This window comes from Mauremys mutica, chromosome 1, assembly GCF_020497125.1.
Source record: "Mauremys mutica isolate MM-2020 ecotype Southern chromosome 1, ASM2049712v1, whole genome shotgun sequence".
NCBI classification, from domain to species: domain Eukaryota; kingdom Metazoa; phylum Chordata; order Testudines; family Geoemydidae; genus Mauremys; species Mauremys mutica.
The window spans coordinates 100,667,551-100,694,654 of record NC_059072.1 but is presented as its reverse complement, the minus strand read 5'-3'; the positions used below and the strand labels follow the sequence as shown (position 1 = coordinate 100,694,654).

At 44.8% G+C, this 27,104-nt stretch overlaps 1 protein-coding gene across 11 annotated transcripts in view; it reads left to right on the top strand.

The window, feature by feature from the left end:
- The window catches only part of CHST11 (carbohydrate sulfotransferase 11), a 290,174-nt gene that overhangs the window by 6,654 nt on the left and 256,416 nt on the right, over window positions 1–27,104 (top strand). For 2 of the 11 annotated variants that reach the window (XM_044987606.1, XM_044987615.1), the window contains exon 1: window positions 15,181–15,350. The exons of 6 other annotated variants lie outside the window; for them this stretch is intronic. Coding sequence is in view for 3 of the 5 variants with exons in the window: in XM_044987548.1 (XP_044843483.1) it covers window positions 19,085–19,202 (118 nt within the window). In the remaining 2 variants the exon portion in view is untranslated. Of the gene's footprint in view, window positions 1–15,180; window positions 15,351–17,485; window positions 17,666–18,881; window positions 19,203–27,104 lie in introns of those variants that run through there. 3 more of the 11 variants (XM_044987574.1, XM_044987548.1, XM_044987558.1) reach the window with 3 other exon arrangements.

The window sequence follows — 27,104 nt, the reverse complement described above, 5'->3', positions numbered from 1 at the left end:
GGATACTGGCACTGCTTCTAATGTTGAGCATTTGGGGAAATGCCATTCATTCATTAGCATACTCCTTCACCCTGCTCAACCAGTTCTATGTTAGGCAACGTTTGCAGTTGTCCTCCCAACAGGGAAACCTGGACATCCTTTTTCTCCAGCTGTCTGACCTTGAAATCCTATTCCTATAATTTGTGTAGCCAACTACTGCTTGGCATTCTTGCCGCTAAAGAGCCATTAGAAAGATGAATGAGCTGTAAATTTACTCCTTTACAAATGATGATAAAAATAGCCAGTGGATTCCTTTCTGTTGGCACAATAATTGCATTCTGCAGAACATACACATTTCATGGCACTTACCTCTAACTCTTCTAGCCTTTTTCATTGTGTAGGCCCAAGAATTTACATATGTATTTAACAGGACTGGGGGATAAAAACAAGGGTAAATGAACAATAATCTCAGGCATCCCTTTAGCTCTACCAATGGCAAATTGCACTCTGGTGGTTACATAAAGGGCTTTCGCTTACTGTGTAGGAAAAAGTATGACCTAAATTAAAACTGCTGTTAAAGTCTACTTTTTGCTATACAACCACATGTCACCACAAGGTATTCCAAAGCCTTTTACAGTGTTAACAGCCAAGTCATGGTCAAGCTTTAGATCAGTGTTTCCCAAACTTGGGACACTGCTTGTTTAGGGAAAGCCCTTGGTGGGTCAGGCTGGTTTGTGTACCTGCCGCGTCCGCAGGTCCGGCCGATTGCGGTTCCCACTGGCCGCGGTTCGCTGCTCCAGGCCAATGGGAGCTGCTGGAAGCGGCGGCCCCCATTGGCCTGGAGCAGCAAACAGCGGCCACTGGGAGCCACAATCGGTCGAATCTGCGGATGCGGTAGGTACACAAACCGGCCTGGCCCGCCAGGGGCTTTCCCTGCAGAAGTGGCGGAACAAATTTGCTATTACAGTGGTTCCCAAACAGGAATATAACATTACCTTCCCCCTCCCTAACACCACTGTCATTTTTCTCTGTGCCCCCTATCACACTTCAGGGCCACTGCACCTGTATTTCCTCTGCCCCCGTCCATGGTCTAGCAAGGGAACCTACCCTAGGTTCCTGGCTCCTCAGCTGTCCCCTCTCTTGGGTAGAGAGTCCTGTCTCTCTTGCTCCTGAGCTGGGTTTTTCCAAGCTGCACTGTTCCCTGCCTACACTGTGATATCCCTAGCACAGTCAGACTGCCTAACCAGGCCAGCATCTACATTTTGCTTTCTCTTTGAAGGCTGATGAACAGCATAATTGCCAGTTATAAATTATGACTTTATAAGCAAGCACATTTGTTCTTAAGGTGACAGCATTACTGAGAAGACAATAAAAGTTCTTGTATACAGGCTACAAGCTTACCAGAGATCTCCTATTGGTCTTATGGGGTCTCAATAGGCCAAAATCCTTTCAACTTTTCCCAGGAAGTATTGGGGACCTCCTTGGACAGAAAGTCTTGCCCCTATGCTGATCAGAAAGCTGGTTCTGAGCCAGTTTAAATTCAAGCAGTTTATCCAAAAGTCCTTTGTCTGTTGGTCTCTGGAGAATCCAGTTTGAACTAGTATATGCAAACCTCTCCAGATGGTGGTGCCTCTCTAGCAGAGTTGCAACTGGAGTGAGTGTGCCTAATTTCTCCCCTCCCCCCCCATCACCATTCTTAGTTTCTGGAGGAGCTGTAATCACCTTCCCACATGGAATTACATACACTCCCTGGCCCACAATGATAAAAACTTAATACAATAAGATCTCCCAAAGATATTGCCAGAAGTTACCCTATCATGCCCCACACAACTCCAAGTCTACACCCCTAGTCATATACTCCCAGGGTCCCTCGCTGTGCTCAGTGCAGCACCATTGATCTGGGGAGTGGCAGACATCATCCAGGACAATAAGTCTGAGTGAAGGGTTAGGAAATACAATATCCTGGGGTCTCCTTTGAGCAGGGACCAGAAGATAAGGAATTGCAAAACAGGTCTCTGGCATTCAAATTGACCAGGGAAGGAAACAGATTCAGAGATGGTATTTCCTCAGCTGCAGTTATATAAAGGAAACTCGTGTATTTGAGAGATCTGTGTTATTTGCTCAGGTCATTTGAATGCCAGAGAACTGTCTGAAACATCACAATCTTCCTAATAGAGTGCCAAGACTCAATGACAAACCCATGTGCACAGTTGCAAGTAGCCCTATGTCTATTTGGGAGAGTCACAGGTTAAATACGAATATAAATGGGAACTACCAGGATCTGACAGGAAAACACTACTCCCAGAAAGGCAAAAATGAGGAGATTTAGGTGAAATGTCCATTATGATGCCCCATGCATCCTGGGGATGGAAGTTTAAATAAAAGTGGTAAGGAGTACATGTTGGCAAAGTAAGTTAAATAAAGGTGTAACTGATCAATCAGATCATGACAGATTCAGGAACTGCAGAGATGAGATTTTTGGATGCACATGTATCAAAACACAGAAACCCAGGCTTAACAGAAAGGAGGGGGGTGGTCACGATGAATTGCAGAATAGCCAAGTGAGTCTGGGAAGATTACACACACACACACACACACACACACACACACACACACACTCCAAGACCAGTGTAAAAGCCTCGTTAAAGATCACCAGCTGAAGAGAACAAAGAAGATAAATTTGGTATAGACTATAACCTTGTTTAAAAAAAAATTAAGATTTTGAGTGTGTTAATACAGCTGTTACCTAAAGGGAAATGAAAATGATCTGGAGCACCTCCAAAATTGTATCTGTGCAGTGTAAACAATGCAAAATTGTGTTACTTAACCTGGCAAAATAACAGTGGTAATTGGATACCATCTTGGTCTCAATGTAATGGAGCCTGATGGACTGCATTTGGCCAGGTGACAGGTTTTGAGACACCCCTCCTCCCCTGCGTTGAGATGTGTATTGGTATAGCCACATGAATGGTACCAACTCTAGAAAGCTTTTAGTTTCACTCAACTTAAATTTCAGCATATACTGGTAATCAGTTGATACCATTGCAAATTGGTGCTCTAATGTCTGTAAAAAGTGACAAGTATCAGAGGGGTAGCCATGTTAGTCTGGATCTGTAACAGCAGCAGAGAGTCCTGTGGCACCTTATAGACTAACAGACGTTTTGGAGCATGAGCTTTCATGGGTGAATACCCACTTCGTCGGGTGCATGTAGTGGAAATTTCCAGGGGCAGGTGTGTGTGTGATATAAAAATATGCAAGCAAGAAGACTCTTTGCTGCTTGTAAAAAGTGAGTCCCCAGAAATGCCTCACAGTAAAGCCAGGACCAGAAAGTGGATTAAAAATCCCAGTCAGAAACAGAAATAGTGCACTATGTCGTAATTGTTTCCATGTCCTCATGATTCTTAACATCTCCCAGTGGAATGCTGAACATACTGAAGTATGTAAGGGAAGCCAAGTAGGAAAAGTTATATAGAGAAATGTATAAAAGAATTCTGAAATAGTCCAAAATCTAGGACAGCCTTGGGGGGGGGGAAAGAATATAAACAGTTCATGGACTGTTTAAATTAGGAATGTCCTTAATAAACCAGGGTGATTTAAAAACTAAAAACCAATTAAAATAAAGGTTTGAATCAATAAACTTGAGTGTCTCAGACATGAGCATGTGGCATTCTCCCCCAACACAGAAGGGTCTCCTTTGAGCGGGGACCAGAGAGTCAAACAGTGAAAACTGCTTTAGAGCTTCTGAGCTATTCTCTTCTTCATGCTCCCTGCTGACTTCCAATTGTCCCAGGGAGTAGTACATCAGTGTGATCTGTCTGAGCAGCAATAAAGGGGACAGAGTTAAGTTTGTGTGGGCATGTGCTGTGGAAGGCATGATCTTAACTATACATTTCCTGGTCTTCTAATGTTTGTGCTTTGTTTGCTTGAGTGTATTTCCTATTTCTCCCACCGTCTGGAGCAGCACAAGACACTGCTAAGCAAGCTGACCTGTCTAACAAAAATTTGTATTGGCAAATTAGAACTCACTCAAGAGTCCAACGCGAAGTCCTTTCTTATTGCTGGTGGTATTTTAAAAAGGTGCTGAACCTTTATTTGAAAATATGGGGGGGAGGGAATCACATAAGAGAATAAAATCATTCCCATTTGAAACCAATGGTTATTTTATTGCTTGTAAATCATTTAAAAGCAAATACTTAAATGCTGTTTAGTCAATTGCAATTCAGTTATTTTATAAAAGATAGATTTAACGTACAAAGCTACATGCAGCCAAAACTATTGATCTGTCTGCCAGTTACACTAGACAGAAATGAAGTAAGCGTCAGTTTTATTATGTTTAATTGCTGTCTGGCATTTTAGTATTAAAAACTTAAAGCACTACACAGGAATACTTGAGGTGCAGAGCCTCCTTTCTCTGTGTGCATGCATACTGTACTGCTAAACCTGGTACCAATTCTGAATAGCCACTGCTCAGGCTGCAGAGGTGGTTCCTCATAATACAAGTAACTTGGACCCAAATCCTGAACGGGTATTAAGGCACCTAAATATCTTTGAGGATCTTGGTGCTAGATCACGACTGCCCTAAGAGCGGGATGATCCATCTGCACAAGGCAGGGCACCTAGAGCCTCTGTGTAGCCTGATTCCCCTCTCCTTCCATGCTCCTACTTGTGATGCAGGTAGCCAGAGCAAAGGTGTAGGGCAGTGTTTCCCAAACTCGGGACACCGCTTGTTTAGGGTAAGCCCCTGGTGGGCCGGGCAGGTTTGTGTACCTGCTGCGTCCGCAGGTCCGGCCGGTCGCGCTCTCACTGGCTGCGGTTCGCTGCTCCAGGCCAATGGGAGCTGCTGGAAGCAGTGGCCAAGCGGCGGCCAGAACATCCCACAGCCTGTGCCACTTCCAGCAGGCATTCGCATGGCACTTTTGTAGCCGCCATTGCAAGGTATTTACGTGCCCAATACGCTAAACATTTGTGTGTCCCTTCATACCACAGCCACCATTCCAGAGGCCATGCTTCCATGCTGATGATGCGTTTTTATTTATTTATTTATTTATTTTTAAATTCATTCATTAAATTTGTGACTGAACTCCTGGATGGTTCAGTGAGAAGGAAGTCTGGCTAGGGAGCTTTGCCCATAAGCGTGACAAATATTTTATCCAAAAGCTTACAATATCATGTTAATCCTTCTAAACAAATTCAAAGATTATTTTTCTTGTACATACTAAAGAGTCATTTTATATAGGCACCTGGGCAAAAGAAAAACAGGAATCCTTAGAGACTGATGAATATTATACTGTATCTTTTACTGTATCAACTTACTCATTGGTACTCTACCTAACAATGAGTCTGTTCTGGGTACTGTCTGTAAACTCAGAGGTGACAAATATTGAGAAGGCTACAGATCTGATGATGTCTACGACACACACAGTAAAATAAACTGAGGAAAATAAGATTACCATATTGTTACACTGTCAAGTAAAGTTAATACCATCACTAAAAGATTTTAAAGGGTAACTTTTTGTAAAATTTTCTTTTGTTGTAAGTTTCAGTCCCAGAAGGTGACTGCAAATCACAGAGCTCTAAATATGTCATTGGCAAAGCTACGTTCTTTAAACTATTTACCAGCTATGTACAGCTGAGCAATAAGACATGCTAATATGTGTTGGAGAAAGGGGCTTCATGATTAAATTTTATGCACAAATCAAAAAGCTTAATCTTGTGGCCAGATCAGATCATTTTATCAGCTGTGTGCGTGGAAACTCAAACTGAGTAGGACTGTTGATTAATCACAGTTAAATCACATGATTAACTTAAAAAATGCATTTTAATCACACTTTTAATTGTCCTGTTAAACAATAGACTACCAATTGACATTTATTCAGTATTTTTGGATGGTTTTTCTACATTTTCAAATGTATTCAGTTACAACACAGAATACAAAGTGTACAGTGCTCACTTTATAGTTTTGATTACAAATATTTGCACTGTAAAAATGATAAACAAAAGAAATAGTATTTTGCATGACAGTACTTCTGAGGTGAATTGAAATCTCTATCATGAAAGTGCAATTACAAATGTAGATTGTTACATAACTGCATTCAAAAATAAAAGTGTAAAACTTTAGAGTCTACAAGTCCACTCAGTCCTACTTCTTGTTCACCTAATCACTTAGACCAACAAGTTTGTTTATGTTTATGGGAGATAATTGTAATTTTTTTAATTGCTTGACAGCCCTAATCTTCAGATATAAAATGTATTCAGCACCTGCTGGTGGTATGAGGACAGCTAGAGACAGTTACAAAAATTGACATAAATTATAAATAACGCTCCTAAAAAAGTCAACCCAAAAGGTGCTGCCAGGGGAAGGATCTGCAGTCAGTTTGTCATCATTATCAAGATAATGGGCCTGTTGGGTTTTGTTTTTGTTTTGTTCCCCTCCTGCCCCCCATTCATTTACACCAGTTTTACTTCAGTGTGACTCCAGTGAAGTCAATGGAGTCACTATATCAGAAAATCCATGCAATCAAGCACCATGTGTTTTAAGATGCATTCCTTTTGTTTCTTAACACTACCCCACTTGGGTTCTGAGGCATGAAATTACAAAAAGTTTCAAAAGGCAAGCCCTCCAGAGAGCTTTGCCCACCTGTCCTTTAACATTCAGAAGAGGGAACTGTCAGCCTGATCCTACCTATCTGATATTAACCTTCACTGCTGCATCAGGATGAGAGGTGATCTTTTAGTGAGTATCTGGGACCCAACTAGGGTTGCCAACTTTCTAATCGCACAAACACCCTTGCCCTGCCCCGCCCCTTCTCTGAAGCCCTGTCCACGACTCACTCCAGCCCCCATCCCTCCGTTGCTTGCTCTCCCCCTGCCGTCACTCACTTTCACCAGTCAGGGGGTTGGAGTGTGGGAGGGGGTGCAGGCTCTGGGGTAGGGGAGAGGTGTTTGTGTGGGAGGGGGCTCTAGGCTGAGGCAGTGCATTGGGGTCTAGGATGAGGGCTTGGGGTGTGGGCTCCAGAAGGGAGTTTGGGTGTGGGAGGGGGTTCAGTATTGGGGCAGGTTTTGGGGTGCAGGAGGTGGTGAGGGGTGCGGGCTTACCTTGGGCAGCTCCTAGAAGCGACCGGCATGTCTGGCTCCTAGGCACAGGGGTGGCCAGGTGGCTCTGCATGCCGCTCCTGCCTGAAGGCACTGCCCCCTCAGCTCCCATTGGCCGTGGTTCCCGGTAAATGGGAACTGAGGAGTCTGTGCTTGGGGCAGTGCGCAGAGACCTCCTGACTGCCCCTGTGCCTAGGAGCTGGAAAGACATGCGGGTCACTTCCAGCAGCCGCGCAGAGCCAGGGCAGGTAGGGAGCCTGCCTTAGCCCAGCTGCACTGCTGACCAGACTTCTAGCGGCCTATTAAAGTCTCCCGGATTGCTTTCAATAGCCACTTGGAGATCGATGCTGATTCTAGTAGACTCCTGGACAATCCGGGAGGGTTGGCAACCCTCGACCCAACCCATTAAAAACTTATGCCTTAAACTGCATTCAGAAGTGAATAGGTGGCGAACAGAGATACCTGAGCACACTAGTGTGCTGTGCTCATAATGGCCCATGCCACTCCAAAGATGGGTTTCTGCATTCTGTGCTAGCTGAAGCTTCTGGTTGGCCTTCAAAGGGAAGATAACCTACACCAATGCACTCTGCTTAGAGCTATCATAAAGGGGTGCCAAAGGCATAGGGTTGCCAGGCATCCCATTGTCGACTGGAACACTCGGTCAAAAAGGGACCCTAGTGGCTCTGGTCAGCATAGCAGATTGGGCTGCTAAAAGACCAGTTGGCTACAGTGGGGCGGGCAGGCAGGCTCCATGCTGGCTCCGCGGGGCTCCCAGGAAGTGGACGGCATGTCCTTCTGTCTCCTAGAAAGAGGGGTGGCTGGGGGGCTCTGCGTGCTGCCCCTGCCTGCAGGCACGTCCCCGAGTACAGGCTCCACAGCTCCCATTGGCTGGGACTGCGAGGTGGCGCTTGTGGACAGGGGCAGTGCGCAGAACCCCCGGGCTCCCCCTCTGCCTAGGAGCTGGAGGAACATGATGCCATTTTCCTGGAGCTGCTTGAGGTCAGCACTGTCTGGAGCTCGCACCCTGAACCCTCTCCCACATCCCAACCCCCTGCCCCAGCCCTGAGCCCTCCTGCACTCCAAACTCCTCATCCCCAGCCCAGAGCCTGCTGGAGCCCTTACCCTCTCCTGCACCCCAGCCCGGTGAAAATAAACGAGGTGAGTGAGGGTGTGGGGAGAGTAAGCGATGGAGGGATGGGGGATAGAGTGAGCGGGGGCTGGGCCTTGGAAAAGGGGTGGGACCTCAGAAAAGGGGTGAGGCAAGGGTGTTTGGTTTTCTGCAATTAAAAATTTAGCAATCCTACAAAGACATGAATTGCTGTTGGTTGATTGGTCCTTATTAGAGGAAAGTTTGCAGTGGATCCAATAAAACCAAGTCTATCAACCTTTTCAGTTCAACGTAGCCGTGCATGCTGACCAGTTCCTACACTGTCAACACTATTTCTTCTAAATGTTTTCCCACTGGGCCTGGTTTCCATCTATCAGAGATGAGTCAGATGTTTTTTTCATCCAGTGGCTAGATGCTGGGAAGGTAGGGAGCCTGTAGGTTCTGGGTCCAATGAAAGGAAGATAAAGAGAGTATCAGAGTTCTGAGACTTTAGCCCAAATCCTCTCAAGACCTCCCCTAATGCCACTACGTAAATATGGAACAGCAGGGGTAATGGGATTGGGTGGGGCCCTGCACACTTCTGAGTTCCCTCAAGGAGAATACCTTGCACTGTACTCCCTTTAGGTACTTTTAAAAATATCCCTCACCCTCTCTACTCCTACTTGAGATTCCCCTGTTTATGCATCCCAAGAACCTATTAGGCCTTTTGGTCATAGAGTCACACTGGAAGCTCACATTCAGCTGATTATCCACCACAACTCCCAAATCACCTCAGTTTCTGAAAAAATCTTTCTCAAGTCATTTTTTGTGAATAATTTTTATATCATTCTCTAAATGTGTCTTTAGGGCTAGCATCATTTCCACTCCTAGGTACCTGAATCATTTTTGGCCTCTCATAAAATGTATCCAAATCTCATCATCTTCTGGTTTCCTGTTGGTTAGCATAGAATCGTAGGACTGGAAGGGACCTCGAGAGGTCATCTAGTCCAGTCCCCCACCTCATGGCAGGACTAAGTATTATCTAAACCAGTGGTTTTCAAACTGCAGATCATGATTCGGCCCTGGGTTGCGGTGGAGGCTCTATTCAGCACCGCTGACCGGGCCGTTAGAAGTCCTGTCGGTGGTGCTGCCTGGCTAAGGCAGGCTAGTCCCTACCTGTTCTAACACCGCACTGCTCCCCAGAAGTGGCCAGCAGCAGGTCTGGTTCCTAGGCGGTGGTGGTGGGGGGCCACAGGGCTCAACATGCTGCCTCTGCCATGAGTACTGGCTCCGCACTCTCATTGGCCAGTTTCCAACCAATGGGAGCTGGGGGGGGTGGTGCCTGCAGGCGAGAGCCACGTGGAGCTGCTTGCACACCTCCACCTAGGAGCTGGACCTGCTGCTGGCCGCTTCCGGGACGTGGCATGGTCCGTGGTGCCAGGACAGGCAGGAAGCCTGCCTTCACACCCCCGCTGTGCTGCTGACTGGGAGCTGTCCAAAGGAACCCCACACCTCTGCCCCAGCCCTGAGCCACCGCAGACTCCTCATCCCTGGCCCCACCCCAAAGCCTGCATCTCCAGCCCAGAGCCCCCCTCCCACCGCTCATTCCTGGCTGAACCCAACAGCCCTCATCCCAGCACCCCAACTCTCTGTCCCAGCCCTGAGCCCCTCCCACACCCCGAGCCTTTCATCCCCAGCTCCACTGGGTCATGGGCATCAACAATTTTCTTCAACTGGGTTGCCAGAAAAAGAGTTTGAAAACCACTGATCTAGACCATTCCTGACAGGTGTTTGTCTAACCTGCTCTTAAAAATCTCCAAGGATGGAGATTCCACAACCTCCTTAGGCAATTTTATTCCAGTGCTTTAACCACCCTGACAGGAAGTTTTTCCTAATGTCCAACCTAAACCTCCCTTGCTGCAATTTAAGCCAATTGCTTCTTATCCTATCCTCAGAGATTAAGAAGAACAATTCTTCTCTCTCCTCCCTGTAATGACCTTTTACATACTTGAAAACTGTTCTCATGTCCCCCTTCAATCTTCTCTTCTCCAGACTAATTAAATTCAATTTTTTCAATCTTCCCCCATAAGTCATGTTTTCTAGACCTTTAATAATTTTTGTCGCTCTTCTCTGGATTGTCTCCAATTTGTCCACATCCTTCCTGAAATGTGTCAAGTTCTGGGCACCATAATACTGCAGTTGAGGCCTAGTCAGCACAGAGTAGAGCGGAAGAATTACTTCTTGTGTCTTCCTTACAATATTCCTGCTAATACATCCCAGAATGATGTTCGCTTTTTTGACAACAGCGTTACACTATTTACTCATATTTAGCTTGTGATCCATTATGACCCCTAGATCCCTTTCCTCAGTACTCCTTCCTAGGCAGTTATTTCCCATTTTATATGTGTGCAACTGATTTGTTCCTTCCTAGAGTACTTTGCATTTGTCCTTATTGAATTTCATCCTATTTTCTTCAGGCCATTTCTCCAGTTTGTCCAGATCATTTTGAATTTTAATCCTATCTTCCAAAGCACTTGCAACCCCTCCCAGCTTGGTATCGTCTGCAAACTTTAAGTGTACTCTCTATGCCATTATCTAAATCAAGGATGAAGATATTGAACAGGCCCAGACGCAGAACCGATCCCTGCGGGACCCCACTCATTACATCCTTCCAGCATGACTGTGAACCACTGATAATTGCTCTCTGGGAATGGTTTTCCAACCAGTTATGCACCCACCTTATAGTAGCTCCATCTAGGTTGCATTTCCCTAGTTTGTTTATGAGAAGGTCATGCGAGACAGTATCAGAAGCATCACCACATCTGTCTTTATGTTCTCTACCTTATAGTCAGAAACTGAGTCACATTCTTTTATTGTTTAGAATAGTTCTGAGATGTAAGAATGTACTATAAAACATCCTGGTGCTGCTCCAAAGCCCACTGAAGGCAATAGGAGTCTTTCCAATGGACTTTGGATCAAGCCCTCCGACATAGGGAAATTTTTTTTAAAAACATTGCCTATTGTCATTCCCATACTTCCCCCTCCCCCACCCCATTTAGTCTCATACTGGTTCCCAGTGGGTTTTATTGCAAACAGGAATGGGAAACGCAGGTGCGTAACTCTTAGTGTAAGAAATTTGGAGTTGTAGCTTTTAATCCTAACTTGAGCCTCAGGATTGTCATAGTAGATTTTAATCCAGTACATATACATACACACATTCTACCAGGAAATCCATTTTTCCTAACATTGGAAAAAAGAGAGATCACTTTACTAGGGACTTGAAGTCAATAATCACAAGCGGAAGTCCCTTGTCAAACAAATATTACATGTTCTATCCAGCTTTCCTTCTGGTTTACCCTGGTAGCAACAAAATACTAACTAATGGCAACTAAACCTGGTGTGCACGCATGCGTACAACCACCCACCCACACACGTGTCCCATTGTGGCCTAATTCAGGAAAGCATGTAAGCACATTCTTGACTTCAAACAAGCATTTAGTCCCATTGACTTACATGAAACTTATTGTACATATGTAAATACAAAGTTAAGTAGTTTCCTGAATAGGGATGTCTCCACTAAGTAGAACAGAAAAAAAAAAAAAAAGGAAGTTCTCCATTTTACCTTTCGCTACCAATCCCCAATAAATATATTTTTAAAAAATTAGTAAACATATCAAGATTCAGATGGAATGGGAATAAACCAAGGGTGAAATATAATTCATTACTCTTGAAGACAAATCTGACTTTGATTCTTGGATGATCGCACTTGTTCTTCTGTTCATCTGGGCATGTAAGAATGAACATGTTTAGCTCTGGTAATGGGAATGAGCTTTGCACTGCTCTGGTGGTGAGCTGCTCCTGCTAGTCAATTGATATTGGCATCCTGTCTTCCTGGCTGGTGCATATTGCTTTAGTGACTAAAGAACACTACTGATGAAGCCTGAGAAAACCCTGCTGAGTGAGAGTAAAATTAGGATGAGCCGTCCGATGTAATTCATCCTTAGTATGGAATGTGCATTCAGAGTCAGGAGATGGCAACAGCCCATGGCTAGTGGAATAAGGAGAATCAGACCTGAAACTTAAGTTCAGTTGAGGGTACAATAATATCACCAGGAAGAGAGTTACTTATTTAAAAGTACTTTTATAAGAGTATGAATGCAACTAATTTTAATGCACAATGGAGCTGGCATGGTCAGAAAAACTTGCAGAGCACTGGTTTGGCCCCTTCAGCAAAGATGCTCATTGGTTAAACTCTTCTCCAACAATTTCACTTTATAAAAGGTGTCCTGGATTGGCAATGGAAAAATGGCAAAAGCACAGCACATGAAGTAAGAGACAACTGAACTGTGACAGAGCTTGGCAGATATTTTAGTTTCTGCCCTGCCCCAGGAATTTGTATTGGCTGCTCTGGCATTAGCTATGGTGTCTGGACATTTCAAAACTTACCTTGGACGTGGTTTTCAGAGGTGCTTTCCACCTGCAGCTACTTTTGGCTTCTGTCCTGCAGTACAATGGGGTAGTGAAGATAGCAGGCTATCCCATAACTGCCTCTTGCAGGGTTTCTTGATCCTTCTTCTGAAGCAGCTGGTACCGATCACTGTCAGATACAGGATACTAGACTAGATGGACCACTGGTGGCAATTCCTGTTTCCATTGACTACAGTGAGAAGAGTTATGGGTGTGAAAAATCAGGCTATTTGACATTTTGATCAATTTTTTTAAAAAAGTTTTAGACACACTTGGCTTTTTTTTTTTTTAAGTTTATGTTGCCAATAGTCAGTCATGCTTCCTTTAAAGCAGAGGGTTCTGAACCTTTTTCTTTCTGAGCGCCCCCGCCCATGCTATTAAAAACTCCACAGCCCACCTGTGCCACAATAACTGATTTTCTGCATATAAAAGCCAGGGCCGGCATTAGGAGGTAGCAAGCAGGGCAATTGCCTGGGGCCCCATGCCACAGGGACCTCCATGAAGCTACATTGCTCAGGCTTCAGACCCATGTGGTGGGGCTTTAGCTTTCTGCCCTTGGCCCCAGAGAGTCTAATGCTGGCCCTGCTTGGAGGCCCCTGAGTGGGCTCCAGACCCATGTTGAGAACCACTGCTTTAAAGTATCCTTGCAATCTACAACTCAACCAAAGCCAGTTTAAAAATACTGCAGTGCCCATCTCCTCCTCCTCCTGAAACTAATAAACATGCAAGTAACAGTTTAAAAATCTTGCAGGTGTTCAGCTTTGGGTTTTCTAGTGTTAGTACTTTATTCTTGTAATTTATTTTGTTTTTCCTTCTCCCACAAAGGAGCCTGTTTAAACCATATGAACACAATTCTTGCCACGTATATCTTATTTGTTTGAAAACCAAACCTTCTGCCACTCTTAAAATAGGCCAGGTCTACACTAGCAACTCTTGCTGGCATAGCTATGTCAGTGAGTATGTGTGTGTTTCCTCCCTCCCATAATATTGTGACATCAGCAAAAGCCCTACAGTAGTTGCAGTGCTACCAGCAAAAAACAAAACAAAACAAAAAAACTTTTGCTGGTATCTCTTATTTTGCTTGCAGAATAGCTATAAGCTATAGCAGCAAAAGCAATTTTTGGCAGTATGACTACATCTACCCTAGGGGGTGTACTAGTATAGATACTCTTCTAGTGTAGAGTAAGGATATGTTTACGCTAGAAGACTATACCCGCATAGCTGTGCTGGCATAGCCCTATAGTGTAGATGCTGCCTATACCAACAGAAAGCATTTTTCTGTCCATCTAGGAACACTAGCTCCCTGAACCAAATTTACCCATGTTAACAAAAGCTCTCTTCCATTGACATAACTGCATCTACACTGAGATGTGTGGGGCAGTCTGGCATAGCTATATTAGTCAAGGTTGTGCTTTTTCACATCCCTGACCGATGGAACTATGTCAACGTAACTCTTCCATGCAGACCAAGCCTAGGCCATAGATTAGGTGCAGTATGGACTATGCTCCAAATTTTGAGGTTGAGCTTCCTGTAAGAAGCTTGAATTCCAACCCTTCCAACTTCTCCCAAAAGAAACATCATCTGGAAACCTTACCTGTCACATCTCATCCCAGGATAGAACTGTGTGTGTGTGTAACAGATCAGCAAGGCCCTAATCCTGTGATGGATCCCTGCGCCCCATGTGGAGTCCCTGGCAGGATCAGTATTTAAAGAGGTTATACAAATGTTAAGGTGTTTCAAAAATGTGCCTATCTATTCAGCTTTTGAAAGTGTTCCTAGCATTTTGGGATCGTCATATCTCCAAAAGGAACCAGTTTACAATCTCCAGATGTGCATAATGTTGTTGGCGTAGTGGATTTCATATAGATGGATTGTTAGTGGGGAATTCAATTCAAAGATATAGGGGGCCCCCTCCAACTGCCACCGAAGTCGATGGAAAAACTCTAGCTGACATCTGTGGAAATGGGATCAGGCCCAGTAAAGAGGTGTTTTCTCATATTTACAGAGTAGGGCTGATAATTGGCTTGTCGTAGATTCCAGGCAGTAATCTGCATCTGCTGCACCGAGTGAGAAATGTGGGGCAGGTGTCATGGGTTGGGGTGAGTAGGGGACAGAACAGGAATCTGAGAGGGAAGCAGAGGACTGGGAAGGTGAAGAGCTGAGTGTGTATAATGGGGCAATACAATGGAGTCATGATTACTAATTTTGGAATGAGGGGCGTCTCTGGGGTAGGCAGGAGACTAATGGGGTGTGGATGCAGGATGAAGGGAGTGCAGGGAACTGGGTGGCATAAAGAAAGGGCATGGAAAGGGATCAAGGGACTGGGAAGGGGTATGGAAGGTTTCCCTGGAAAGTGCATTACCCATTAAAATACACCTCTATGCACATCCATTTTCATCTTACACTGTGTTCATTATTGCCCTTATAGGGCATTTGGGGGAGATCAGTGACTGGCTTGGACTAGAACATTGATTTACTTTTGTCAATGGAAAAAATGACATGTGGCTTCCCTAATGTATGATTGCTGAATTAGGGAAGCATACATTAGGGAAGCAGAAGGATGACTGTTGGGATTTACGGAAGAGTATTGCTGGAGGAAGTTCACCCTGTCTGCCCCCCAAAATAAAACAACAATTTTCAGCACAGAATACAGAGATACTTGCAGCAGCTCCAGAAAAGCAAGATGACCTTCCAGTCCATTGACCTAGATAGCTGCCATTAAAGGTAGGTGACATTGACAAATACTAAGCAAAGTAACTTAATCTGTAACTAAAGAATTCTAATATATTGTTAATCAAACATTTGTATGGTGTTAATAGGCCTTCCTTGCTTTTGTTGAATATGCCTGTATTAGCTGCTTTGCTGTTGCCTGTGGTAGACTATTCTGTGTGTTTACTATCATCTGTGTGGAGTTTTCACTTGTAGTTTTATTTTTAGTCCTTATTCCTGAATCTTGTGGGTTGTTTTTTTTTTTGTAGTTTGAAGAGGTTTATGTTCTGGAATCTCGCTTTCGATCAGGTCTTGGGTTACTATCTTCTTGAGGATCTTAAAGCCATTAGTCTAATTTTTCAAAGGTATTGAACCCTTCTAGTGCCTGTACATTTCTGTGTGAATGGTGGGTGTTCAGCACCTACCGTGCAGTCCAAGCTCTTCTAGCTGTTCTGCATTTGTTAACCTTCTTAATGATCTGATAAATTTCCAAAAAGATGGGCATATGCAACTCAGGCACAACAGGTAATTGAATCCAACTGGAAGTGCAGTTTCATTTGCATACTCAGGACCATGGCTCCCTCTCCCTTCCATATGCTTTTCTGTAAGAGAGCCAGCACAAAGAGATCTCTGGCATCAAAAGCTCAGAGAATAGGCTGCCTTGTTGCACTGTAATTGCACATCAGGCTTCTTGCCAGAAGGAATTATGGACGAGGCTTGAAATTTACACATAGGTAAAGGCATTTGAAACCTTGTGGTGACAGTTCTAGTATGAGTGATTCTCCTTTGCCTGTGCACTGTCCTTTTCCCCCCCCCCCAGCACTGGCAGCATAGCTGGCGTTCTTGTCATGCTGCCTGACAACAGATGCATGTGTTGGACCCTACCCAATGAATGGGGGTTTTAAAGACCCATAAAGCAATTTATCTTTGCCTCTAGCCGCATTAATTTTCTCTCTCTTCCCATATGTTTTGCTTTCAATTTTGAGAGAAAGCATAGAGCGTCTCTCTGTTGGGCTACCTCCTCCCACCACGTTCCTGGCCATGGTCCAATTCTCCCGCTGTGAATGTACTGTACTTGCTATCATAATGCAGCTCATGTACTGATAGGTGTATATTTTAAAGCCACACTGGCTATTTGCTGAGGCCATTTGTAGTATCTTAACATTAATTTCTTCCTTCTGCTCTGATGGTATAGCCCTGGCATGTTTTCAAGAGGTATCCCTTAAGAGCACACAATCTATAATGTATGTGAACAAACACACACAAATAATATGTGGGTGGGCCCTGGCGCATGGCTATCTAGTGTGCAAATGCATTTTCAATATAACTACACCAACCAAGCAACTAAACATAGGCAATGGATCTTCACATTTAAGGTAATTAGAAAAACATGCTGGGCTGAATTCTCTCTTGCACGAATCTGTGTTAACCTCCAATTACTTCAATAGAGTTGCACTGGTATAACTGAGAATTTAGCCATCTGTTTCTAATGCTTTGATCTCTATTTCCTACAGATCTAATTTCAGGGAGGTGATGGCACTGGGAAATGTTGCTGTAAAATATGTTAAATAGCACTTAAACTTGGAGAACTTTGCCCCTGATTCAGCAAGTACTTCAGTACCTGCTTAACTCCGCCCCCCATTGGAATCAATGGAACTATTCAGGTGCTTAAAGTAAAGCGGCTGTTTAAGTGCTCTGCTGAATTGGGACCCTGAAAGCTTTGGTTTAGATTTTTGCTAGCTGACTTCATGTTTTGTAATTTTGATCTATTACAGATTAGGATGTACTTTGGTTTTGTGGGATATTTAGCATTACATCTTCCCTTGGATGGAAAAAGGGGGAAAAATCTGTTTTTTCCACCCCCTTTATATTTGTGTCACAAAATAGAAAAAGCTACTGCCCCCCCTACACACATGCACAAAAAGCCCTCAGTCACTGGTGATAAAATACTTTATTTTCATTTGTGTAACTGAACACTTAATAAAGCAATAATAAACAATATAATCATTGGGAGCAAATGAACTATTAGGAATACCTCAACCATAGCTGATCCACCAACACAAACATTCAGATAAATTATTTTCTATCATTGGTGAGAGAGCCCCAAAAGTGAGTAACGATTTTTGTGTACAACAGTTCTTGGGCGTCCAGCTTGAAACATAATCTGACATTCTACTCCAGCGATGGCTGCACTTCCACAGAAGAGGTTATACATTTTGCTCTTTTGCACTTCTTCAGTGCTATGGATTTCAGTGGGACAGTGTATAACAGAGGGCAGGATTTGTGCCTTCCTCTTCAAATGCCAATGAGGGTGCAGGCATGCAACAGAGGTGAGGCCCTTCATTTTCAGTTTACCGATTTTTAGTGAAAAATGTTCAGGCTTCCCCCCCCCCCCAAAGCTATGATTTGATTTATTTTTTTTACCCAAATTTCAGACCCCTTGTACATGAAAATATCACTTACTTTAACAAAATCAGATCCATTACATTAGGTAGATGTGTTTATGCTAATAAATTAGTCTGTGTAAATTGGCTTAAAAAGTAAGGCAATGTAGGGGAAGAGACACAAATATGTGTACAGGTCATTAAATAAGACACAGCATTAAACTGCTTTACTTTCAGTACTCTTACTTTTTTCTACATTTTTTTCAGCCCCCCTGTCTGCCACTAATGCTGATATTTACCCAAAAACTGAAGTTATTTTTTGCAGTGTTTTTTTAATTAATTTTTTGTAATAATCTGATACATTCCTAGGAAATTTTAAACAAAATAAAGACTGAAAAGGAAGGGCCCGGAACACAAGGTAATGCTTAGCCCTACCTCCCTTCATGCCCTTGAAGGCTTTAGGAGCTGCACTGCTGAAAGTCCAGGAAAGAGACTCTTTCAGGGAGGAGTAGTGAATTTGGAATGTTCTCCCCCCTCAGTAGCCCATCACCATTGCATCTGGATTCCACATCCTGGAATTTTATTTCCACTGTAGTGTGTGTGTGTCCCAGTGCACTACCCAATATCAGCTCCCAAGTCAAGCCAAATCGTTCCTAAATAGGAATCTCCCATCACTTCCCCCCTCAACCAAGAATATCGGGTCTCTGGACAGGGAACCACTTCCTTTCCCTATGTAGGGGGTCTTCTCTTTCCACCCTGGGGTGATAAAGGCTCCCCTAGGGAATCGTCCTCCCCCTCCAAATTCCCTCTCTGGAGATCCTTTAACCTCTCCCTAGAAGCTGCCAAGTGTCTGTCAAGCTGATTTGCCCCGCCCTCATTGTGAAAAAGCCCCTCTTTAAATGTAGGGGAGCGGGTTCATGTTTAATTTGTCCTGGAGCTGGAAACTGACCTGAACCCTATGCAGCAGGCGGAGCTGCTGCAGATCAGAGTGGCTTTGGGACCGCGAGGAAGCCCGCAGCCGTGCCAGGGAGCAGCTGGACGCGACCATGTTCTTAGCAGGGTAATACGCTCTGGCTCTCTCCTTCCCTCTGCGCAGACAACTCCTCCGCCCACCCCGGCCCTGGAGCGGAGAGTGGTAACGCCCAGCCTAGGACTATCACCCAGCCCAATGAAGTAGCCCTTGTGCGCTGCTACCCAGGCATCAGCCAGAGCAGCAGCGGGAGGAGGCGCCAGGCAGGCAGCCGGCCGGCCGGCTTCCAGGCATCTCGGTGCGCTCCGGGCTCCCTCCACACCCCCAACTCCGAGCGGAGAGCGAACCGGCTCCCCATCGCCTGTGCTCCTGCCCCGCAGCCCCGGGACCAAGCCATGAAGCAGGCTCTGATGGAAGTCATGAGGATGAACAGGATTTGCAGGATGGTCTTGGTCACTTGCTTCGGATCCTTTATCCTGGTCATCTTCTATTTCCAAAGTATGTTGCATCCAGGTAGGGCACCGTCACTTGCTCTCCCGGTCTGCCGGCTCCGCCCGGCTGTGTCATGCGGGGGCACTCGGGCTGGCGGACGGTGCGCTCCCCACCGCGGGATTCAGGCTGCAATAATGACTCTCTCTCCTGCAGCCAGGATGGGCGGTAGTTTCTATTCTTTTTGTGTCTGAGAGGTTGGGAAGGGGGCCGAGAGTGGTGCTGCTGTGAGAGGGGAGGGGTGGGGGGGAGGGAATTGATAGGGGATTAGAGAAAAGGGGTGTTTGAGATATTGGGGAGAAATGATTGGGGATTAGGATATTGGGGAAGAGGGATTAGTAGAGGATTGGGGGAGATGTGGGAACGGGGGATTAGTAGAGGATTGGGGGGTCTGGGGCATTAGCAGGAGATTGGGATAGTGGGGGAGAGGTGGGGATGGGGGATTAGTGGGGGAGAGGTGGGGACGGGATTAGCAGGGGATTCAGATATTGGGGGGAGAGGTGGGTATTAGTAGGGGATTGGGATATTGGGGAGGCTCTGGGGCATTACAGGGGATTCAGATATTGGGGGGGATAGGTGGGGATTAATAGGGGATTGGGATATTGGGGTTGGTGTGGGATTAGCAGAGGATTATAGAAGGGGTGATATTAGGGGGGATTATTAGGGAATTAGAAGAGGAACATCGTTAGAGGATTGAGCTATTGGGTGGAGGCTGGTTGTGATAGTGGAGAGATTATTTGGGATTGGGGAGAGAGTGACAGAGGCCTGGGGGGTGTGGCTGGTCGGTCGGTCTGGGGGATCAAACTCGGGTTGTGTACAGCGCCGGGCGCGGATGCGGTGAAATCCGGGTCCGGCGTTGCCTCTCAGCCCTGGAAGGTGAGCTGCAGGCCCGCGGTCTCTCAAATCGCTCCCCCCGCTTCCGATCCATCCTTGCCATGTGGATACAGGGGGGTTAAGCAGCCCTGGGTTGCGCTGCCGCAGAAGTGCCGGGGGCCCCGGGCCGGGCTGCTGACTGGGATCGCGGTCCCTGCTTCCCCCTTGCCCCGGGGGCTGTAGTGCTACCGGGACTGTTGTTTCCGGGGGGGGGGGCGCCCCGGTCCCCGCTTCCCGCTTCTCCCTAGCCAAGAGGATCCGGGGGGGGTGGGGGGTTGCTGTTCCCGAGTGTGCTCTGAGGCTGCTATCCCGGGTCCTGAGGTGAACCTGTGCGGGGGCCCGGGGCGCTCTGGGAGGGAGCGGGGCTGGGGCAGGCGCTGGCAGCGCGTCTCTCGCTGGTGGGCCGCATCGGGGGCGCAGCAATTGCTGCTGCTCCCCGCGCCCTATTCCGAGGGGGCGGCAGCAGCAGCGCCGAGGTGGGAGGGACGCTGCCCCGCTGCAGGGCGCATAGTGACCTTCCAGCCGCTGCCCTAAGAGCGAGCTGGAGATTTCCTCTCCAGAGCCCCCCTCCAGATGTCCTGCTAGCGTGTCTCCCTTCGGAGCTCCGGAAAGGCTCCCCCCAGCAACCGGGACCGCGCATCAGAACTGGGGGAGCCTGAGAAATACCCGCTACCCTCGGCCGGCTGCCACCTCCCGTTCCCCCTCCCCAGGTTTTAGGTGAACAGTGTAGTGCTGCACGTGTGAAGTGGGACACGCTTCCCTGTCTAATCCTCGCTCTCCAGTCTAAAGTGGAGCGCGCAGATGGGAAGATCCTACAGGGGATTACAAAAGTTTATAGCATGATGTGCATATGACTGTCAGTCGGCCCGATCCCGCTGCGGCTGAAGTTAACGGGAAGTGTTACTATGTCTTTCAGTGAGCGCAGGATCGGGCCTAGTATTGTGTTCATCGGAGCTCTGCGGATTGTTTTGAGTGGAGGCCTTTTCATCTGCCAATTTCTTTTCTCGGTGCAGGGTTTACTGGGGCGACATACATCGTTAGATCCATTGGCGGGTTTTCCCTGAGCAAGGGCTGCAGAATCTGGTCAATAGCTGCAGAAATAATTTATTATCCAATTCTATTAAAATGTAGGCAGGTGTTTAATTCTGAACACGCGAATTGTCCTACTGAAATCAACGGGATTAAATACTGTTTGAGGTTAGGTACCTGCCTAGATCTCTGAAGGATGGGGCGGGGGGAATCCTTCAAGGGAATAAATTGTGTTTTATTGAACACATGTATTTTTGAGAAACTGAAAGCCGTGGTGCTTGAATTTTGGGCTGGCAATGAAAGTTCCGCTGTTACTCAGCACATGAAGAGCAATGATGAAATGATTCCCTCTTTCGACTATAGCTTGTGCCCTGAACCCTTTATGCGTAACGTGTTGGTGTTTCTGCGACCCTTAAGTAGCCAAACCAACGCTATAGAATGCAAAGAGAGCTGGCAAGGTAGACTTATAAATGGGGTTTGTACTCCTGCGATTAAAATAGCTGAGTGAAAGTGTTTGCCCTGAAATTCTTAAGACTTCAGTTAGTTGCTCCAATACAGAAAAAAAGTAATTGAGATCGAATATTTTGGAGATTACAGGGTGGAGGAGTGAAATGCTCCGTGCTTGGGGCCGGATCCAAAGTCGATGACAGTCGGCGGAAAGGTTTCCAGCGATTTCAGTGGGCTGAGGTTTGGGTCAGGAGCTGAAAGAGAAACTCATCAAGGTTCGCAGGAGCCGCTAACAGGCCAGCTGATTCGGTGAAAGTGCTCTGGATGAGGCTGGAATGTTTGCACGACAATGGCTTGATTTTATTTAATTTGGTGATAGGGTACTTAAAACTAATGCACGTCCCAAGTGTTTCAGCTCTGTGTAGTGAAGCGTCTGGTGGCATAGAGACCAGTCTGACTTTCCCCTTAAGATTTATCGCTAAACGGAAACCCTCAGTAAAAATGCATCGTTCTGTTAAGTGTAGGAATGTGCTGGGGGGCGCTGACGCTGCTCCCGTTTAAGTCGTTTGGGAGCTTTGCCACTGATTTAAATGGAAGCAGGATCGAGCCCTAGGACATTAGTGTGGAGTGTGTCACTGCAGCTGCTCCAGGCACAGACCTTTCATTGACTCCAGTGGCAGTCCTACGTGCAGAGCGACTGCAGAACTGGGGGGGGGAGGCAGCAGAAGAATATCACTTGCACTGACTGTGCTCTGATTATTTTTTCCCCCAGCTTGAGAAACGATGGGGAAGCTGAAATTAAAAATACTTATTAAAAGAATCACTGAAAGATAGTTCAGTGGAAACGCATGCGTTCAGCGTCGTCCCCCGGCCCCACCTTTGACATTGCCACTAAACTGTAGTTGATCAAAATGACCTTCATTAAGGCTCTTGGGGTCACTAAGCATTTACATTATGAATGGATAGTATTATGATGCAGCTGATCTAGGCTTTTGTGGTGATACTTGGTCCTCCTGAATACCTCCCTATCAGATCGTCTGCTGGCTTCACAAAACTTGGTATTTGTCTGTTGAATGTATTCCCTTTCTTTGCCCGTCTGGGTTCAGACCTGCCAATCCCCCTTAAGTAATACAAATTTATCGTATCATAGGAAAAAAATATCTGCCCAGTGCTTTCCAGTCCCACTGACTTCACAGGAAGTGCTCAGCACCTAGCAGAATTGTGGCCCCAACTGCCAATCATGTATTGGGAGGCTTCAGAATACACTGTAGCACCTCCTTCACAACCAATGCCATTTTTAAAGTGGTTATATCCAGTGGGCAGTATAGTTAGTTGGTTTATTCAAAGGTAAATGGTCACAGATTTATTTTTCCTAGCTTCAAATAAAATATAGTATTAAAACCCAGATTCTGAACTCCATAGGCCAGAGATGAAAATGGTTTCTGGAATGAATTTTTGAATACCTCCAAAAAGTACTAAATGCTTTTTATAGGGACAGTTGAGGATTACTGTTTATATTCTAACTTCTTTTAAAACTGCATTTGAGTTGAGATTTCAAAGCAGTGCAAAGGATTTTATTTAGAGACTTAATAGAAGAAAGTCATGTTGTAGAATCACTGTTGGTTGGCTAATGTGAACCTGATTGCTGTTTTGTACAGGTTTAGACTGTTGTAACTGAATTAATATCAGTGGTGGTACTCCTGATTTACACCAGCTAAAGTGCAATTGGAATCCAACCTTCTGTCGCTAAGGCAGTGGCTTTCAACCTTTTTCCCCCCCCTTCATTTGTGGACCCCTAAAAATTTCAAATAGAGGCGTGGACCCCTTTGGAAATCTTAGACATAGTCTGTGGATTCCCAGGGGTCCACAGACCATAGCTTGAAAACCATTGCTCTAAAGCACCTTTATGAGTGGAACTGGTTCTGCTTTGTGTGGTATATTTCTGTGATGTGAAGTACTATAGAACTATCATAGACTTTAAACTAGGACCATAGATATTAGATTGCAAGCCAGGTGTAGAGAAATGAAAGTGTAATGTGCAAAAATCTATTGTTCCAAGATTTACCATCTATTTGTTACCTTACCTTACCATAACATAACCATATGTCATCTGTGTTGTGATACAAGTGCATACTAGCCTACAGTTCTTATATAAACTTGTGATATGAGTTTTTCAACTCCGGCAAGTTTGGTTTGTTAAGCAAAAGGGCATTGGGTAATTACCCAACTATCATATACTAGAGATATCAATATGAGGCAAGTTTCAGTGAAGTTGCACCAGGGATGAATTTTGGTTGAGAGTCCTCAAAGAGCATGGCTCTGGAGTGTATGTGTTGGGAGTTGGGACTGACGGTATTAGGAGCTTTCAAAGTCTTGGCATTTTCTCTGTTTCAAGGTTTGTCTTTTTATGCAAAAGTTCCTCTGCCTGCCTGAGCTCATGCAACGAGAAGCCAACAGTAAAGTGACCTGTCTCTTTGCAATACGGTTCATCTCTCATGTCACTTATTAAATTTATTTTATTTTATTATTACTGCAGTTGGTATGTTAGGGACCTCACAATTAGGGCTAGTCAAAAATTTTCCACTGAAACTTTTTTTAATGGAAAATTGGGTTCTCAGCTAAATACCTTTTTTTTCCCCCACAAAAATGTTGATCCATGGAAATTGTTAGTTTTCATCAAAATCTTCCCCAAATCAACATTTTCTGGGAGTGGGGGAGAAGAAGGAACCCATTATCACACAAACTCATAATACATATTAAAAGACACATTCCTTATCTAGAATTACTTTGAAATTTAGGATGTGATGCAAAAGAGGGAGAAAAGGCTGGGGAAGTATAGAGGTGACAGCAATAAGATTCTCCAGTTACTCCACAAAGGCTAGCATATATCATTTTTTTTCTTTTTTGAGTTTAAATAGAGTTTGTTTCAGGTCTGAAATAGCTCTGTTTCCTGGAACCACAAGCCCGAACCCCAGTGGGACAAATCAGCCCTTAAGTTGTCAAAATAGATTGAATTCCATGATGTTTAGTTGTGGAGTTTTTGAATGAGACATTTAAAAATCAAGGTCATGAGACAGATCATTTGCCTAGGATGAGTGTGTGAAAGCAACCACAGTAAGAGCTTTAAAACAACAAACAAACCATAGGTAGGTAGGTTGGTCTCTTGTCTCCAGGAAGAATGCAGTTCATGTCCCCTTGTTCATGGGGAACTGGGTCCATTGTACTCCTCACTCTCTGCTCTATATGTCTCTCCTCCCCTGGAAGCCAATAGTAAACTGCTCCAAGTTAATACACAGCGACTCAAGGTTTTACTAACTTTGGCACAAAATCCCTCCTTGCTGTGGAACGTGCCCTTTAATGAAGCTTCCCCAGGTAGCTGCTGGCCAGGGAAGCTGAGCAGTACTGATAGCTGGGGAATAGCTGCAGGGGATTGTGGGGCATTGCAGAGACAAATGCAGATGGCCCTAGTTTCTGGAAGATTCCTGACATCTGTGGGTTCTGGGGCGATTGAACCCACTACCTGTTCCTCTGGGAGGAAACCACAGTCACTGATGGAATGATCTGATGGAAACTGAGGGGAAATCTGTGAAATTTCCCACGGCCTACATGGATTTTTCTGTGAAGTAAAGCAGTCTGCTCTCCTGACTGTTCTATATGGATATTGACTATCACTTTTGTAACTGTTTGGGGTTTATTCACGTGTCCTTCAAAATTTCTCCTTCCTCTACTGTTGTTCATTGCACAATATGCTGGTTGACTTTTGCCTTCCAACCATAAGGTTGCTGCTTTTCATTGCAGCTCTGTCTGTGTTTGATCTTTTGATCTTAGGGTTTTATACTACTGCCCATCACCATAGTATCTGAGCCACCAATTGCCCAGTTATTAATGTCACTCTTCACTGTTGGTACTAGTCTGTTGCTTGAACAAATGCTAGGTCTTCCCTTCTTTGATTGTCAAAATATGTCCCACACTGTACCACTGATTGACTTAAGAGCTTTTTTTAAAAAAAAATAAAAATAAAAATCCCCAACTCACCACTGGTTTCTGTGGTAGGTTCTGATCAGTAGTGCAATATTCCATCTTTCTTTTCTCCCCTGCTTTTCAAGTGGGATGAGGTCCATGATGATCTCTAGCAGTGGAAGGGATGGGAATGTGACACTCTGCAGAGAGACTCAGATTTTGTTCTACTTGGGGTGTTTTATAGTCAGAACAATTGAGGGAGCATGTTTGGGATATTTTTAAGAGTCTGATTCTAATGCAATCACATGGAGTGAAATCCTGTCCCTATTGGAGTCAGTGACAAAACTTCCATTGACTGACTGCAGTGGGGCCAGGATTTCAGACACTGAGTAGCCCACTGCTGCTTGAGCCATTCCATTGACTTCAGTGGGACGACTTGAAGAATGTAGTATTACTCAATGCGAGTAAGCATGTCAGGCTGACCCTGTGTGTGAAGAACACCTGTAGTCTGGGAATGCACTGACTTGGGCACCTAATTGTCCTTTGTACCTTTTTGAGAATCTTCCTCTTCAGTATTAGCCCTCACTTTTTTTTTATATGTGTGGATATGAATATGGCTTTTTGGAAAAAACATTCCCTATTTAACCCCTCCCCCCAAGAAAAAATAATAAAAAATTGCCTGTTATTTCTGGAAATGTTTAAACCAAACTTACAGGGTACCACCCATGGCTACTTTCCATTAAATGGTCAGATCATCTATTACTCCATAATGACTATTTCCAAAAGGTAGATTTGTATAAGTTTAAAAAAAAATTAATGGTCTAAAAATGTTAGCTCTCATTAGTACAGACATTTGCAAAACACCTTATAAATATTGTGGAAGTTCGCGCTGACTTTCATAGTATTAATGCTCTGTACTACAGACTTAAACCTGTCAAGGTTTTGCTCAAACCTCATTTTTTCCAAGACACAAAAAAATTCCATTCACATTAAACTTTTATTTTTTCCGTAAGAAATAGATGTATAAAACAGAAACGCACAGTGCAGTGTATAAAAACATTTATAGGCTTGGTTAAGTGTAACCAGTATGTCAACAACTTCATGTCTGTGCTGGGTGGGCATATTTTCTGAATGCTTAAATTGTTTCCATTACTTTTTCGCAGTGACAGAGTGGTTTATCTTGTATGAGACATGTAACTTTAAAAGCAGTTCAGAGAAGTGGAAGAAGCTGGATCCCTGTTGGCTTTTCCAAAGCCTGCACTTAAGTACAGTATTTCATTTGATTTTTATATGTAGCCTGAGATACTGTATCAGATCCCTGCGTATGACGATGCTTAATTCGTCCTTGTGTGAATGTCGTTATAATAGTATCACAGTCACCTCTCTCAGAAGTCTTTTGAGCTAAAATGTATGTATTATGTATCAACTCAGAGGTAATCCCGAGACATTTAAATAGAAAGATGGGGTTGGGGATGGAGACACAGTATCTTAAATTTGATACAATTTTATCTGTAGATAGTTTACATGGTTTAAGGCAGTTGTTTGGGTTCTTATTTGATTAGCTTAAGCATGAATATTTTTTTATGTATACAGTATAATAGTGTGTATTCAATTTAA